The following is an 18,777-nucleotide window of genomic DNA, read 5'->3' as shown; positions in this document are numbered from 1 at the left end:
TTGAACTTGATAACTTTAAGACACAACTAACTTTATCTTCAGTGGTTTTTCCTGAATTCTTTCCTCCCCACCTTCTTTCCTGTCCAACTGCCTTTGCCAAGTTAAGTCTTTTACCATCTTTTGTCCAGATATTTAAAACAGTGTTTTAATTAGAATGCCTGGATATAGTCTGGTACCCATCAAATCCACTCTCCATGTTACCCTTAAACTTATCCATGTTTAGACCATTTCATTTGTTTTCCCATGAACTCCAATAAAAAGTTCAGGTTCTTTACAGTATCATTAAAGACATTCCTTATCTAGAAGACCCCACCCAAACCTCTGCTTATTCTCCAGCCTTACCTCTCTTTTTTATTCCAGCAACTGTCAACTTTTCATGGTCCCTTAAGCACATCATGATATATTACTTTCCTGTGGCATTTCTGTGTTCTTTTGATCTGCACTGTGCTTCTGCTCTAATTTCATCAACCCTTTAGGATTCAGAAAGGGTTAACTCCCTCAGTTAACTCCCAATCACACGCATATACACACAACCTCTGTCTCACACAACCAATCTCTACTCACACACACTCTCACACATGCTAACACATTTGATAGATGCTGTACTGTCTGCTGTCACAGAACCTAGTTTGCATTTCCCCATTTGCATTTAATCCTATGCATTGTCATTACATGCATATGCATGTGTCTTTCCCAGTCTTTGTCTTCCTTAAATTTCCAGCTAGAGATTTTTAAAATTGTTTCATGATGCATAATTTATTATTCTCTTTGACCTTGAGATTAATTTTTTTTTTCTGAAATATGATCTGCCAGAACAGACGGCCACTAGAACTCCTCATAGCCTCACTCCTGCAAACTTGCCCAGGACTTTGTGGTACCACTTATATGTTTAGATGAAAGATAAATGGAACTGAGATTTGGGGGCATTTGTCTCTGTCATGCATTCTTTATAATTCTAGCTCACATCTGTAGACTCAAACTTGAACCTAGAATTCTAATAATGCCAACCATACAAAGCTGCAGTGTGTATGAATGTCTGTGTCATTGTTTGCCAATTCCCCTGCTTCTGCTACTAAATTGAGCACCTCTATTTCCTTCATGTCTTTCTCAGTGGTTACAAATAACAGGTCTAGGGACCGGTATCTAATTAAAGCTAGGCCAATTACAGTATCTCTGGCCTTGGCCACGTGAATTGATATAAAGGTAGGTCCCCAACTCTAGCTAGGCCAATCACGTTCCTTCTCTGGGATTGTATCTACTGGAATAAGATGAGATTGAGATCTAATGGATAGACATAAAACTCAGAAACTATTTGGAGCTGTGTATTAGCAGCATCTATAGTGAAAGAGAATGATATTGATGCTATGATGAAAATAGGTTGCTTGTGAATTTTAATGAGCATGAACCTAGACCCTAAAAGGACGCCAAAGTATGACAGCGCCAATCAATCACATCAGGCTGATAAAGGTGAGGTTGTGAGCAAGACATTTGAGAAGGTGTGACTGGGCAGGAACTGTTGGGTCTGGGCAGCCTCAGGCTTGTGAGAGTTGTATGTAGATAATAAATGTCAGAACCAGGCAAATCACTGACAGCCCCAGAACAGGAGATCTCCCTGGCAGACAGCGATCAATCACAGGCTTGTCTCAGCAGAGAATGGGAACTTGTGAGGACCCAGGCAAAGGATCACAGTGGCCTGGGTGGGCAGGCCAGCTTGTAGTGTGTAGACAAAAGCAATCAGTAGAGCCACAGGAGAAGACACTGGGTTAGGCACGTGGACTCATTGTCTGGGGTCTACTATGCCATCACAGTTTGTTACCTTCTTCAGCAGTTACTTTGGAAAGGTTTACAATCTCCAGTATCAACCTGAGTTTTATTAGAACCTTATTAAATCTTTAAATATCCAACTGCCCCCAAAAAGTAGATGCTGTTCTGCCAGGTCATTGACTGCATGAGCCTCCATATTTATTTGAAACTCTCCATCTTTGAATCAATGGAAATGAAAGAGTATTAGCTCTGAATTTTCATAATCGCATTCAATCTTTTAAGTCTTATATGCTCTCAGGACTTAAATCTCAACAAATGGCCTTTCAATAGAAATCCTTGTAGTCACTATTAAAAAACTAGTTTGTAACCTTTTTTTTTTTTTCCACTCAAAGCATGACAAAAAGGTAAAGAAAGAAAAAGAAGAAAGTCCTGTCTAAAGTAATCATCATAAGCAAGTTAAGGTAATTAGCTTAGTGGGAAGTTTTGGCAAAGGTTACTTCAAAAGGGTGAACCATGCCAATGCATTATAAATGAGAGTATTGTATCTAGAAGCAATTGAGGATTTTTCAGGTTTGGAATGAGACAGGCAGGAAAGCCTGTGTGCAGTAGTTGTGTCTATTTGACTCTAGTTTGTAATTGCAGGTTTCATATTTTTCTTTTCAACACATTTTGATAGACTGTATTGTGTGGCAGAATGCAATCACCCATAGGGAAGGCATTCTTACACTCTTGCCTTTCACTCACTGCCCCGTTGGATCAGTCATCAGGTCTTAGAGCTTAAATTTCACAGACATTCCAGAAATTATTTTCTCCTCTCTTTCTCTACTTCCCAAGTAGAATTTTTTCATCTTTACATGCCTAGTGCTTAGTAGAGTGTCTGGCACTCCATAGCATTTGTTGAGTGGATAAGAAAATGAGAGCAAGGTAGGCCATTGCAATCTACTCAGCTCTGTGGTGGAAATTAGGACTGCCAAGCTCCAGTTTTAACTGTAGCACAAAACTAGCTGGAAGAACTTTGGCAACTATTTTATTTTAGCTCCTCACATATTTGGTTTTGTTACCATCAAAACATGTGAGTTGTATTCAGTGTCCCTAAAGTACTCTCTGGTTCAAAAACCTGTTACGTGTAACCAAGAAAAAGCATTAAGAAAGTATTACTACTCTCTTTAGTGTATTATATTTATACTTTAAAAAGAAAACCAATTCTCTTTTGCTGAGTATGATCAAATAATTTCATTGTTGTTTTGTCATAGTCTTCTATGCCTGGAGATAGTTGACCTTCAAAATCTCTTTGTTTACTATCTAGTGCATGGTTCTAAAATCCTTAAAGTCAAATATTATGTATCATTCAACTTTGTATTATAGTATGCAGAATACTGCCAACACATACTGATGCTCAATATATATTTCTTTTTTTCCTTTTTATTTTTTTGAGACAGAGTCTCGTTCTGTCACCTAGGTTGGAGTGCAGTGAGGCGATCTTGGCTCACTGCAACCTCTGCCTCTCGCGTTCAAGCGATTCTCGTGCCTCATCCTATCAAGTAGATGAGACTACAGGTGTGTGTCACACACTGGCTGATTTTTGTATTTTTTGTGGAGGCAGGGTTTCACTATGTTGGCCAGGCTTGTGTTGAACTCCTGGCTCAAGGGATCAGTGCTCGTCAGCCTCCCAAAGTGCTGGGATTACAGGTGTGAGCCACTGCCCCCAGCCGCTCAATATATATATAATGAGCGAAGTCGTGAATGTTGCTATCCAGTAGTAGTCATTTAGAATTGTAGGCAAAATTATTGAGGGATAAATCAAACATATCAGGTGTTTTGTTTTTCAAAAACGAGTTTGTTTCTCCCTCATGCAAAGGAAACTGGAGTTGGTATAGCATCTCCATGTTGTTATCAGGGATACAATTATACCTATTTCCGTACTACTGAGTCAGTACTGCTTTTCCAAATATTGCTGTTAAATAAACAGTTAAACGAATCACTTTCATGTACATATCATTAAACTGTTCTAGAAACTTCTGTAACTATGATTTACTGCATTTAGATTTTGACATGTGGTATGCTGTGTTGTGCAGTCTCAAAGCTGTACTGACAACTAACCAAATAATGACATTTGGTATCCACACAGTTAAATATATATCTTATATATATAATATATATTATACGTATACAAACAATATGTGTATGCATGTAATCAAACCTTATGGAAAACTGAAAAATCGTGTTTGATTTTTTAATATGACCATTTTTGAATCATATGTATTTGACTCTCATTAAATCTATATTGGCACAAAATCAGGTAGTAATTGGGCACTTGTTCAGAAAACTCAGTCAGTGCAAATAAGTGCAAACCAGGCAGTTATTAAAGGGTACTTGTTGTTCATCCATCAAAGCATTTACCATTGAACTCTAGGGATAAAGTGTTATTCTGTAGGTCGTGCTACAATCTACAACATATTCAAGGCCACTTTTTAGTCTCATTTTGTATACTACTTTGACATCAAAGTAATGTATAGATTTCTTGAAGATCTCTCACTGAGCCATAAAATTTAATTCTACATAAGATATGAAGAACAATCCCAATTAATGAAATTGAAAGTAGTCTCTTTCTTTCCTGGTTCTGATACGCATTTTTAAAACTTTTCTACAGGATCCCAGTGTACCTGTATGTTCCTTAAAACTGCCAGTTCCACATTAAATACTTGTTTTGGTTTAAACGGTATAGCAATTTTGGCAAAGGAGTATGGCAGTGTACCTGTATGCTCCTTTAAACTGTCATTTCCACATTAAATATTTGTTTTCATTTAAACTGTAGAGCAATTTTGGCAAAGGAGTTGTATTAGGTAAGATTCAGTTGGGTAGCATATCACACAGACACATGTTCTCACTCAAACTAGAATAACAGAGACTTTAATACTTTTTTTAAACTAGTTTGTTTCTCACGCAAAGGAAATGAGAGTTGATATAGCATCTCCCTGTTGTTATTAGAGATACAAACTCCATCAAACTCATACCTCTTCCATCCCTAGGATATGGCTCTTGTCTTCATGGTCTACCTTGGAGACTAGAGCTCAGCCATTACACTCCTATTTCAGAAAGCCGAAAGGAAGGTAAGATAGAAAATGGGAGAAAAATCCCATTCCAGCCATCTTTTAAGGAGATTTCCTGAGAATTGACACAAAATATTTTATTACAACGTATTTTCCAAAACTTATCATGTAAAAAAAAAAAAAAAAAAAAAAAAAAAACAACACTAGCTGTAAGGCTACCTGGAAGATGTAGTATTGGCCAGGCATGGTGGCTACGTCTGCAATCCCAGCACTTTGGGAGGCTGAGGCAGGCAGATTGCTTTCCCTCAGGAGTTGGAGACCAGCTGGCAACATGGCGAAATCCTGTCTCTAGACAAATTACAAAATTAGCTGGCCATGATGACGTGTGCCCATAGTGCCAGCTACTGGGGAGGCTGAGGTGGGAGAATCACTTGAGCCCAGAGGTTGAGACTTCAGTGAGCCACTGCACTCCAGCTTGTGTGACGCGGTTAGACCTTGTCTGAGAGAAAGGAAGGAAGGCAGGAAGGGTGGAAGGGAGGGAGGGAAGGAGGGAGGGAAAGATGTAGTCTTTATTTTAGTCAACCTTGAGACTTCTTGTATCAAGGAAAATGTAGAAAATGAATATTGGAGTACACAATTGTCTCTGTCATGGGGCTTGAGTCAATAAATCATGTAAATTTATTCATTCAAAGAGATATTAGTTTCTAGTTTTATTATCATGAGGCTAACAGAAAGAAGTTATCTCTGAAGCCCCAAGAAAGAGGATATGTTGAGTGAAGTTATTAAGAATTTTACAGAATTTTTTTTTTTGCAAGTAATGTAGACTTACTGGAAAAATTACACGGATTGGTGTTCCTACTCTCCTAAGCATTTTACACATGCAGTAGTAACAATATGTAATAACAATTTAACTATTCAAAATTATAGTCTTCTTATTTGATACACATATACATAGATGTACATGTAACCAGATTCACAGAGATAAAAAAAGAAATAGAGATAGTTCTGAGATCTTATGATTAATATAAGTACTGTTAATACTGAAAATTATACTCCATTGAGTTTGCTTTTCTATTATTTTCTGTAATTATTTAAGCAACAGAGAAGAAAATGCATTATTTTTAAGTTAAGCAAGTCAAAGTGTTACTAAAATTGCCAACGATTTTATAATAAAATATTGTATTCAAGGGTATTATAATATTTTAATGAATTGGCCAAAAGAATGAATTACTGAGGAAATAGGATGGTCTGATACACAATTTTGTCAAGATTTATTCTCATGTATGTAGTCGACTTTCAGCCCTATAGTTGGAATAGGATTTTTATCATTGCCTTAATTCATCTCATGTGTATCATCACAAATAAATAAGTCTACTAAATATTCCCTTCTTATAACAAAAGATAAAAATGTTTTAGCTTCACTTAAAATTTATCTTTTTATTTTAATAAGAAATAAACCCATTTTAAGTTTATTCTTTTGAAGTTATGGTTACTTTCTCCAGAAATTTCTGATACATTTACCTTTGACTTATTTCAAAGGTAAAGGTATTTTATTTCAAACTCTTATTTCCCTATGAAAGTTTGTTAACAAAAATATTCTAGAATTTTCCCCACTTTTTATATAGGTATCAAATATAGATGTCAAATATCTGCATGGCCTTTTTAATGTTTCTATTTTATTGGGACTGCTGTTACTAAATTATTACATAGAATATTCATAAGTCCTTTGATTTACAGTTTTATAAAATGCATTTGTAAATTGGGTCATATCCAAGAAGAAGAGAAATATTACACTGGTGTACTTTTCATATCTGCTATTTTCTGTAAACATTATTTAATATTAATAGCAAAACCACATCAAGATAACTAGTAAGCTGCTGTATAGCAGTGCTAAGCCTAAAAGTGTTACTGTAACATGGCAACATTATCAGAATCTTGTTTTACTCATGAAAAACTATTTGTGGAATAAAATATATTATCTCTGAGCTTTGTTATAAAAGACAGTTTCATATGATTATTTCAGCCACCACAGATATGTTTAATATCTTGATTATAAAATCTCATTTCGCAAAAAAAGAAAAAAAATTAGCTAAATTAGAACCTAGAAACAGTCCCATACAAGCCAACTGATTTTTGACAATGGTACAAAAGCAATGCAATGGGGGAATGAGGACTGCTTTTAACAAATAGTACTGAAGTAGTTGGCTCTCCACAGGCCAAATAATCTATTAATAATGAACCTCAACCTAAATCTAGTACCTCATACAGAAATTAAACAAAAATAGATCGTAGGTTTAAATATCAAATGTAAAACAATCAGTCTTTTAGAAAGAAACGTAGGAGAAAGTCTTCAGGACCTAGGGCTTGGTGAAAAGTTCCCACATATGACCACAAAGCACAATCCATAAAAGAAAAAAATGGTAAATTAGACTTCATTTAAAAACCTTTGCTCTGTGAATGACCCTGTTGAGAGGATGAAAAGATGTGCTCCAGACCAGTAAAAATATTTGCCAACTATGTATTTTATAAAGGACTCAAATAATTCTCGAAAACTCAACAGTAAAATAACCAAGCCATCCAATTAGAATATGGGTAAAAGACTTGGGTAGACATTTCACTGAAGAAGATGAATGGCAAATAAGCTTTCGAAAAGATGTTCAACCTTGCTAGCCATTACAGGAATGCAAATTAAGACCATGACGAACTACCACTACACGTAATGTTTTATCTATTAAAACAGCTAAAAAAAATGTACGAAACTACATACTGGCAAGGATGCAGAGAGGATCTCTCATACCTTGCTGGTAGGAATGTAAGATAGTACAGTCACTGTGGAAAATAACTTGGCAGTTTCTTTACGACTCAAACATACATTTATTGTACATCCCAGTAATTGCACTTCTGGGCATTTATTGCAGAGAAATGAATACTTATGTCCACACAAAAATCTGTACACGACTGTTTATAGCAACTTTGTCAAACCAAAATGTCCTACAATAAATAATGGTTAAACAAACTGTGTTATAGCCATATCATGGACTACTACTCATCTAGGAATGAACTACTGATACATGGCAGAAACTGGAACGGATTCCAAAGGCATTATGCTGAGGGAAAAAAGACTATCTCCAAAACTCACATGCTGTATGATTCCATTTGTATAATCTTCTTGAAATGACTAAATTACAGAAATGGAGAACAGATTAGTGATGCCTGGGGTTATTGATGGCAGAGAGAAGGCATGTTGGATATGACCGTAAAGCAAAGCAATAGCACAAGGGAAATATTTTGTGATGATGGAATAGTTTTGTACCTTGCTTGCTGTAGTGGTTATATGACTCTGTGCATGTGTTAAAATGACATAGAACTATACATACACTTTACAGTAATGTCAATTTCCTGCTTTTCATGTTGTGCCATTGTTACTTAAGATGTAACCATTTGGGGAGACTGGGTGAAGGGTACATGAGCTCTCTCTGTACTCTTTTTACACTTCCTGTGAAATTATAATTATTTTAAAATAAAAGTTTAAAAGGAGAGGAAAATGTGCAAACCTTGCAAAGCGTTGCTTTAAAAGAAATACATTCTCTGAAATTTTTTCAAGGTTTTAATGATGCCAGATTTTTCAAATTAATAGCTTCTCACTTTCCAACAGTTGACTGAGCCAATTATTTATATGCAGGAAGGTTACTATTTGTTTATTGTTTCTTTTTATTAATTACAAAGTAAATATTGCTGTAAATTTTATACTTGCCATGTCTTAAATAACTAATTTATGATTGCTAATGGGTATCAAAGGATCAAGGGTACCAACATCATGATTTAATCAAAAAAACTAATTTAATACATTAGTTGCAACCTCATTACTGACCTCAAGAGCAGGCACTTTTGCAGGAGCTGCCAACAAGGAAACAAAATGTGACTAATTTTCTACTTTCCTCTATTTAAGAAAAGAATTAATGAATATAAATATGCCCCAATTTTATATCTTAACAGCTTCCATAACGCAGTTTGGAAACTCTGTGCCTGAATAACTGGGCCATTGATTATTTCTGGAACATAAATTAAGTCCTCCAGTTTAATCTTATTTGGACCTGAAACTTACAATAAGGAAATTTCCAGATTACTTTTAGTTTTCTTACTTCAAATTATCTCCTTTCATAGATCTTTTTTCTTGAAAAGACTTATTTATTAAACTACTAGACTCTGTTATTATTTAATTACTAATAGCAACACATCCAAATATGTCTCACATTCTGCCATCTTAATAACAAAGTAAAAATTCCTATAGAAGTATTTTAAAGAAGTTTATTGATACTCCTAATGGCATTGTATTTTTGTATGTGAGTGGGGAAAAGTGTTAGAGAGAAAAATATCCTCTGGAAAGTATAAATACAGCTTCACAATCCCTTATGTGCACTTTCACTTTTCAGAGTTTTCTGAGGATTTCAGAATTGCAGATGAAGGTCAGTTGGTGGCCAGACTTGACCTGAACAAACCTGGGGCTTTTGTCTAGTCCCCATATAATCTAACAGCGTTAATATTCCCACCTTCACTGTAGGAATATAAACGTTCTCAAGATGCTGTCCTAGCTGCCCCTGGGTATATTTTACGATGTGTAGTGTACGTATTTTCTTTACAAAATCTGAACATTTCTGACTGTGAGACAGATCTGGCCCCAATGGTTTGGGGTAAGAAATTATGGCCAGTCCCAGAAAAGTATAGGATCGATGTTCAGGTACCACTGAGAATAAGGACCTATTTGTCCAACAGATAAGTCCAGGAGCACAAGACTCATGACAAGAAATTTGGGAGGAGAGTCAAATGAGCACCAAACTGACGTTCACTTTATAAATGAGGAAACTGAGGCGCAGAAAGGTTGAGAAACATGCCCAAGGTTCCCCAGCTAGAGTTGGTACCTAGGTGATCTGCCTTTAGAGATCATGCTTTTACACCACAAAGAATGGTTTGTGAAGACTTAAACCTGTAAGCCTCCACAGGGTAACCCAAAAGACAGCAGTCAAAGTGGAGCCAGAGACTGGGTCTCTGAGATGAAAGCATAAGGATTTCATAAAAGTTCGTATCCTTACAAGTAAAACTCCAAGCTCTGGGATACCGGCAGTGAGGCTGATGCTCCCCGAGTATGAAATTGGAGAATCCTTTCATGGAGAAAAATGAATAGCCCCAAGGAAAAGATCTATGGGGACTGATCCCAGTTTGTCCTGTTCCTTGGAGTTCACCTGTCAAATTCTGGCTTGCACACTAAACTTCCAAGTAGCTACTTCAAGCATTTTTTTTTTAATAGGAGAGAATTCAAGGATCACCAGACATTTGAAGAAAACATCAAACGTGAATGAGATCAAATGAACAATCAATAAAAAAGAACCTAGACAGGACGAGGAAATACAAACAGTGGAGACAGTATCAAAGAACATATCATTGGTGCTTTCAAAGATTAAGAGACTGCATGAATGGAAGAAACACAGGCAATGAAAACAGGGAGGGGAGTGCAATAGAGGATGAGATAAAGCACCCGAAAATTAAAAATAAGATAACTGCCGGGCGCGGTGGCTCAAGCCTGTAATCCCAGCACTTTGGGAGGCCGAGACGGGCGGATCACGAGGTCAGGAGATCGAGACCATCCTGACTAACACAGTGAAACCCCGTCTCTACTAAAAATACAAAAACTTAGCCGGGCGAGGTGGCAGGCGCCTGTAGTCCCAGCTACTCGGGAGGCTGAGGCAGGAGAATGGCGGGAACCCGGGAGGCGGAGCTTGCAGTGAGCTGAGATCCGGCCACTGCACTCCAGCCTGGGTGACAGAGCGAGACTCCGTCTCAAAAAAAAAAAAAAAAAAAAAAAAAGATAACTGTAATTTAAAGCTTAGTAGAACTTTGGAAGATAAAGTCAATGAAATTCTTCAGAAAGTAGTTTTTTAAAAAGGATTTTAAAAAACAGTTAGAGAATCAATCCAGAAAGTTCAGAAGCTTATTTCAGAATGAGTTTCCAGAAAGAAGAACACAGAAAATAGTGAAGAAAAACTTAACATTGTATGGAAGAGTTTCAACAAGTGAAGGACATGAGCCTCTGAACATAAAGAATCAAAAGGACCTGGCAAAATATGTATATTTTAAATCCAGGCACATTATGAAATTTTAGAATGCCAAGAGTAAAAAGAAAATGCTAAGAACTTCCAGAAAGACAGAAAAGGAAAAAACAGTATCACACAAAGAAAAGTAACTATAATGCCATGGGACTTCTTTACAGCCGCTCCAAATTCTAGAAGACAATGAGCAATGCCCTCATATTTCTAAGAAATAATGTCTTTCAGTTTAGAATTTCATACATAGATAAATTATCAGTCACGTGAGAGTGAAGCATTGAGTCATTTTCAGGCATTCGAAGACTTGAAAAATCTACTTTCCTTTGAGTCCATTTTTAAGAAGCCATTCAGGAATGTGCTTCAACAAACAATGCAGTTCACCAAGAATTAGCAAGAATTGGGTCCAGAAACTAAATATGAGGACCACCAAACAGGGATCAAGGGGAACAGTTCCAGGATCAGAACAACCAGTCAGTTAGTTGCTGTAAGAAGGAAATCGTCATGGGAACAGAACAGAACTGATAAGCTATTTTACTGTGTTTGAGTAAGAAAAAGCTACTGATAATGTGGGAAAGATTTCTAGGAATTTTTGCAAGGAGCGGATATCAATATGTATGTGGAAAAATTAAAATTCATGGAAATTGTTTAAAAATTACAAGTTGTTCCCCTTCCCGAGTCCAAGTGATCTCATTGTTCAGTTCCCACCTATGAGTGAGAACATGCGGTGTTTGGTTTTCTGTTCTTGTGATAGTTTGCTAAGAATGATGGATGGGGAAGGGGAACATCACACACCGGGGCCTATCATGGGGAGGGGGGAGGGGGGAGGGATTGCATTGGGAGTTATACCTGATGTAAATGACGAGTTGATGGGTGCAGCACACCAACAACGCACAAGTATACATATGTAACAAACCTGCACGTTATGCACATGTACCCTACAACTTACAGTATAATAATAATAAATAAATTAAAAAAATAAGTAAATAAATAAATAAATAAATAAATAAAATAAAATAAAAAATAAAAATTACAAGTTGTAAAAGAAATGCAATAATAATTTGTAAAAGGTAACCAGGATTCATTGCTTGGCTCAACAGATAGCAAAGTTATGGTAATGTAAATACTGAAGACTGATTTAACCAGCGATAAAGCTTGTCTGAGAGATCTACATTCCCAAATACTGTAAGAAGTAAAAACAAAAAAATTAAAGAATGTAATAATAATATTGAGAAATAGGAGAAACGGCATTAGAAAAAATAACTGAAAGGGTTGAAGTGGTTGCTTTTGGTGAATATGCAAATGAGAAAGTGAATATTTTTATTTTTCCATATTTACAAGATGATCACTATAGATAATAAAAAACTTGATACATAGAAATACAGTTTTACCTCATGGCAATTATTCCGTTATTACTGGTAGCATCCTGTTAATACTTGCTTTTCCATTCAATACTAATTACTAGCATTCAACACTAGTAAGTATTGAAAATACTAATTAATTGAATTAGTATTCAATTAATACTAATTCATTCCCAGAGGAAAATAAAGCATTCTACCATAAAGACACATGCATGTGAATGTTCATGGCAGCACTGTTCACAATAGCAAAGACGTGCAATCAACCTAAATGCCCATCAGCGACAAACTGGAAAAAGAAAATGTAGTACGTATGCACCGTGGAATATTATGCAGCCATAAAGAACAAGATCATGTCTTTTGCAGGCACATGGATGGAGCTGGAAGCTAACACTAATTAACTGAATGAATATGAATTAGTAGCAATAGTAATAGCATCACTATTAAGTTAACCATGTATCATAAACATTTCACTTCAATCCATGTGGATCTCTTGACCTTTTTAATCAATATGTAAGATTCATTTTCTGATGATTTTTTTTCTGTCAGTCCTCTTTTTGCGGACATTAGGATGTTTCTTCTATTTTACTATTAGCCACAACACTGTGATGAACATCCTTGTTATAATATTTATGCTCATATGCTATATTTCCTTAGGGAGCATTGCTAAAAATGATGCTTCTTGGTCAAAATTTATATTTTGATAAAGATTCCCCCATTGCTTTTCAAAATAATGGAAAAATGTAGATACCTACAAATTATATTCCCCACAAACAATCATAATGTTGACTCTTTTATGCTGTTCGGCTTTTTTTCTATTTATGGTTTTGTTGCATGAGCTAAAACTTTCTAGGGGAAAGAAACCATTAACATTAGTAGAAATCGAAGTTTTATTTACATTCTTCCTGAATTTAATGGGATACTTGTTTGTCATAATGTTCTCTGGGTAGTTTAAAAATATGAAGTTTGGTTTGGTTTTCTTTTATTAAGAAACAAATATTCTTGTTCTATGAAGAGTGTTAATCAGGAATGAGTGTTAAATTTCCCTTAATTTTCTGACATCTACCAAGTTGTTTTCATTAAACACATGCATGCTATGCCCAATAAATAAATTGTTTACTGTTTAGATACACAGCAGATGGTTTTTAAAATTGTTACTTTGGAGAGCATATCTAATGAATTGTGCTTTGTATCAAACCATGAATTTTAAGAACCAGAATCTGAATGGTGAGTTGGTCAACTGTGCCAGAAGAGGATTTTTATAACTTTTTCATATCTATTGAAATACAGACTATTTGCTTTACCAATTCAGGGAACTTCTGGGTTAAAAAAAAAATTATCCTTAAGAACATTTGTAAGGAAACACTTGTTCTATAATCATGGAGCGGTACTAGAAAGTCCAAAGAATGCTTACAAGCCTTCCGAGTAAATGTACTTGTTTTTCTTTTTAGGGGCACTGCAATTGCGGGCATTGTTTTTGGAATAGTATTTATCATGGGAGTCATTGCTGGGATTGCCATATGCATCTGCATGTGCATGAAGAACCACAGGGCGACCCGCGTAGGCATCCTCAGGACAACTCACATCAACACTGTCTCCTCCTATCCTGGTGAGCTAAACTGTTGACTCTCGAAGGTTCAGATTTGTTAGTTATCCTCTGCTCCTCACAGAGAGAAGGAAATATTCTACATGGTCACTAAAACACCTCCAATTTCATAGAGTATTTCTAGGTACATACAGATTGAAGTTCTAGCTGAATCAAGATTATTTAGATCCAAGTAATATAATCCATTTCTTTTTTTGAAGATATTCATATTTTCAATGTTTGTTTCATTGACTACAGTTGCCAGTCAGCCAGAATTAAGATAAATAGGCAATTCACACCCACTGTGTCTACCTGCTGTGAGTACTGACAAGTAATTATAAAGTATAATGTATGTCTCAATAAACTGGCATCTGATCCAATAGATACATATGTCTTGAGAAAAAGTATTGAAGAAAATTTTCATATATCTTCATTATGTCAAGAGAACAACTTTAAACATGATATTGAAATTCTCAACAGGCCAGGCACAGTGGCTCACGCCTGTAATCCCAGCACTTTGGTAGGCCAAGGTGGCTGGATCACTTCAGGGCAAGGGTTCATGACTAGCCTGGCCAACTTGGAGAAACTCAGTCTCTACTAAAACTACAAAAGAAAAAAAAAGTTCAACAAAGAGCACGGGTAATATATTAATAATTTGACAAATATTTACTGAGAATATGCTAGAAGTTCCGTATATAAAAAGATATTGAGTACATGTGACTTCATAAACAAAATATTGCATTTTGCATTAAAGGATTTCAATAATGCTTTCTAAGTCAATCTGTGCATGTACAATTTGACATATAAAAGGCAGGCAAGTTCTAAATTTAACACACCCTGAGGAAGTTAATTTCCCATCCACACTCATGTCTTTTCTTTCTCTGTCTCTACAGGAAAAGAACAGAGTACCTTCTACATGTAACTGTGCTTTGTATTTGTATTTCCTGTACTGTCCTTGCTCTGTCAACTTTTTTTTCCTCTATCATCTTCAACTTGAGGCAGCAAATTTCAGATCAATATGAGTATGATAATTCCTCTTGTTCCTCTTTTGTCAGTTCTTGTTCTATAATATTTTCATACTGGAGTACTTGATGGGTCAGTCTTGTCTTTTCTTCCATACTGTATCGACACTTACCTCTTTGCTTGTATTGAGTATTACAACCTCAGGGTAGTAAGTGCCATTTATATGCTAATGCCTCCCAAAGTTATGTATCTTCAGTCCAAACCAAGTCATTTTATCCCAGTGCCTATTGAACATCTCCATTTGAGTGTCTCATAAATATCCCAAATTTGACATGTCTAAACTTGGATTTCTGATCCAAGTTTTGGATTTCCCCCCAAATCCCTCTCCACTCACAGCCTTTACCATTTCACTTGATGACATCTCTATCCTTCTAGTTGCTCAGACCAGAAACCATGTACTCTACCAGGAAAACTTCTTGGCTCTACCTTCAAAATACAGTATTTTGACGACTTCTCACAGTGAGAAGTAGATGTTGTTACTCCCCCAGTTGGAGAACTTCCTCAGCTCTCACTTCCTTTACTCTAATAACATCCTGGCTGCTCTCCCAGCATCCGCCCTTTGCCCCCTGGGGTCTATTCTCAATCCAGTAGCCAGAGTGAACCTTTTAAAGTAGATGTCAGATCGTATTACTCCTGTGCTCAAAAATCTTGCAGTGGTTCCCCATTTCCCGCAGAGGAGGCACTAAAGCATGTGGTTCTTCATTTTATCCAACGTAAAAGGCAGATTCTTTACTGAGGCCTTCAAGGTACTGCATGAATTGGCTGCTCTTTTTATTTCCCAGGCCTCCTTTTTTTCTACTGTCTCCCTGGATACTCTGCCCCCAGCCACATTTTTTCCCTTGCTGTTCCATGAACTCACAAGGCTACACTCCCACCATAGGGCTTTGCCTAGAATACTGATTCCCTCACTTCTTTGAAGTCTTTAATCAAAGGTCACCTCCTGAATGAGGTCTGCCCTGATCACCTTATTTAGGATTGTAATGCATCCCTCCTGACAGCATCCCAATTCTCTTTGTGCTGCTCTGCTTTTTATTCAGAGTGCTTTTAATCTTCTAAGATATTGTATAGTTTAGCTAATCATTATGTTGACTGTTTATCATTCATCTCCTCTTCCTAGAATATGAACTCCATGAGGCAGAGATCTTGGTCTATTTTGTTCAACACTCTATTCCAAGCATGTAAGACCAGGCCTGGCACATAATGGGCACTCAGCTGAATGAATGACGAACACAACTTATGAAAAGACCTGATTTAATCATATATCAATATCCTAGGGAACTGACTTTAAGTTTCACCCTGGAATGTACTCACTACAAAAGCAACATGCAATTTCAAGTATTCCCAACTTGCAAGAATATTGATAGGGTTACTATAAAGATGTTGGAATATAAGGGAAAAAATAGATGGAATTATTTTTATTATTATTTATACCTGTCAGTTTTTTTCCCTTGGTCTACCCATAACCCAAGAGAAAAACAAAAGAAAGTCAAGCAAAGACATCAATTGTAGAGAAGGTACAAAGAATTGCTTTGCAGATAACGTTCTAGATACTCATTAGCTTGATCAAAAAAGTTTAATTGAAAGTAATGTTTAAATATTTTTATAAAATGTTTAATATTTTATTTTACCTTTCTGTAAGTTCAAATTTTGAATAAAGTTAGAAGATACTAAATGTCACTATAGTAATGTAAGGTCACATGTTTTCTTGGGTTTGAAATTTCACTTGGCAGATGGAAACATGTTTTTTAAACTTTATAGTAGCATCATTTATACTTTCAGATCACAGGAATATGTTGCATTTTTATTAAATGCATTCTTCTCAGAACTGAATAATGGAAGAAACATAATGAACCTCATGCTGAAAACATTTTTACAGCCAAAAAGACTAGGTCTTCAAAACATAATGTGCATTATTACATCTCATCTCCTTCTCAAAGTCGCTAATTAAGCTTTTGCTTAAAGGTTTAGGAAGCAACACATAATAGTATTGAATATTTTTCAAGTCTTTTATCTATGGAAACACAAAATGCTTTTACCCACACTAATTAATTAACCCTACGATAATTGAGATAACAACCCAACTTATTGTATAGTCCTACAGCCCACAGGTCAGATAAATGCAGAGAGCATAATTTAGCAAAGGTGAAAGTGTACAGTGGGGAGCCCTAAAGTGAACATTATTACTCTACACAAGGTGAAAACAGTGTCATTCAGCTGTCATCCCTGACCCTATGTTGGACAGTGACCTTCCAAAAGTTTTTCATTCTTGCCATATTGGGTAGAATGAACAGATGTCCTCTTTAATTGCAATTATTTTTTAAATTGTCCACATGAAGATAAGAATTTTCAAGTTTTCCATTTCAACTACTTTTCAGAACTTCAGTGTAAACAAAGGAAAGTGATCATATTAACCCTTGTCTTACAGCAGGTTTGGGATCTACACATCTGAAAGAAAATGATACAGTAAAACTGTAACAAAAGGCTTGGCAAAGATATAAAAGTCAAATGCTAACAAAAGGAAAGCAAGAGATTCAGTGCCATCAAGAAAATTGAGATTTGAGGTATATTATTGAGTCCTCTGAAGATGATAGATGATAGATATAGGTAGGTAGGTAGATGATTGATTGATTGATTGATTGATAGATAGACAGACAGACAGACAGACAGACAGACAGATAGATAGATAGATAGATAGATAGATAGATAGACAGACAGATGATAGATAGGATAGGTAAACAATTGGAGAGGGGAATGGGGGCTCTTCCTAACACAAGAATGTCAAAGAATAAATGTAGAAGGGAGTTATAGAATTGAAAAAAAATTATTTTAAAACCATCATAAAGAAAGAGTTAGTCAAAAATCATCAACAGATGCTAAATCTAGAAGAGAATGTGCTGAGAAGGATATTTGCAGGTCTTAAAGTGTCCACCAGATTTCTTGTCAGTTATCAGGTGAAAAATAGTAACTTTACAGTTACTAAAGGACAGATAAAGATCATGCACCTTTGAGTGTGTTATTCTGAGGACAACACAATTTCATGTATGTAGGTTCCACCTGGAAGATCACAGCCTAAATCTCAGCATGACAAAGTATCTGAGAAACCCAAGTTGAGGAACATTCAATAAAACAACTGGCCTATAGTCTTCCAAGTCTCTTGGAAATACTTCATTAAGAAATAAATATCCCATTTGCATCACTGATTTCACACATGACAGAAACCTTATTAGTATGTGCAGTGACATGAGAAGAAGTTTGAGTACTCATCAAACCTTTTTAGAGATCACAAGTTCATGTTCATACTAAAGAAAATGTCTGTGTTTGTACTGAATATTAAAAACAACCTTCATCTGATGTGTAACTTCTTTACACATCAAAAATGCATACTGGAAAGATTCTCTATAATAACATTGTGACTATGAAAATGGCTTCACCTTGAAGACACTGGAATGAAACAAAATGGATACATTAATGTGGTCAAGTCTTTGCCCAGGCAAACGTTTTTAGTACAAATCAGAGAATTCAAACATGAACTGAGAAAACCCTCTTTGATGTCATATTAACTATGGCTACAGAATTAATGCTGCAGACAAAATGTATGAGTATATTATATGATGAAGTAGAACTAGAAAGTACAAAATTTTGCTATAAAATGGTTAGACTGAGATGGACATTAAGTCAAGAGGGTTTTTTTGTTTTGTTTTGTTTTTTGTTTGTTTGTTTCTTTCTTATTGAGAAATCCAGATGGTAGCGACTTGTATTTTGCAAGTACACTGATGGTAAAGATAAAAGAGGAAACTCATAAATACAGAAGATAGAAGGGATTGTTGAAAATCAGCATCCTTAAGTCTGAGGAAGAAAGGCATTCATTACACAAGTAGAGGGGCTAGCCTTTGATGGGA

The 18,777-nt window shown here is 35.8% G+C and overlaps 1 protein-coding gene across 4 annotated transcripts in view; it reads left to right on the top strand.

Annotated features, from left to right (window-relative positions):
* The window catches only part of CYYR1 (cysteine and tyrosine rich 1), a 117,870-nt gene that overhangs the window by 77,431 nt on the left and 21,662 nt on the right, over positions 1-18,777 (top strand). For all 4 annotated transcript variants that reach the window (XM_017956494.3, XM_003895581.5, XM_009202406.4 and 1 more), the window contains exon 3: positions 13,722-13,879. In XM_017956494.3, the coding sequence (XP_017811983.2) occupies positions 13,722-13,879 (158 nt within the window). The remainder of the gene's footprint in view (positions 1-13,721; positions 13,880-18,777) is intronic.

Source organism: Papio anubis, chromosome 4, assembly GCF_008728515.1.
Source record: "Papio anubis isolate 15944 chromosome 4, Panubis1.0, whole genome shotgun sequence".
Classification (NCBI taxonomy): Eukaryota; Metazoa; Chordata; class Mammalia; order Primates; family Cercopithecidae; genus Papio; species Papio anubis.
The sequence above is the reverse complement of the archived record's forward strand: the minus strand, read 5'-3'. Positions and strand labels throughout refer to the sequence as shown.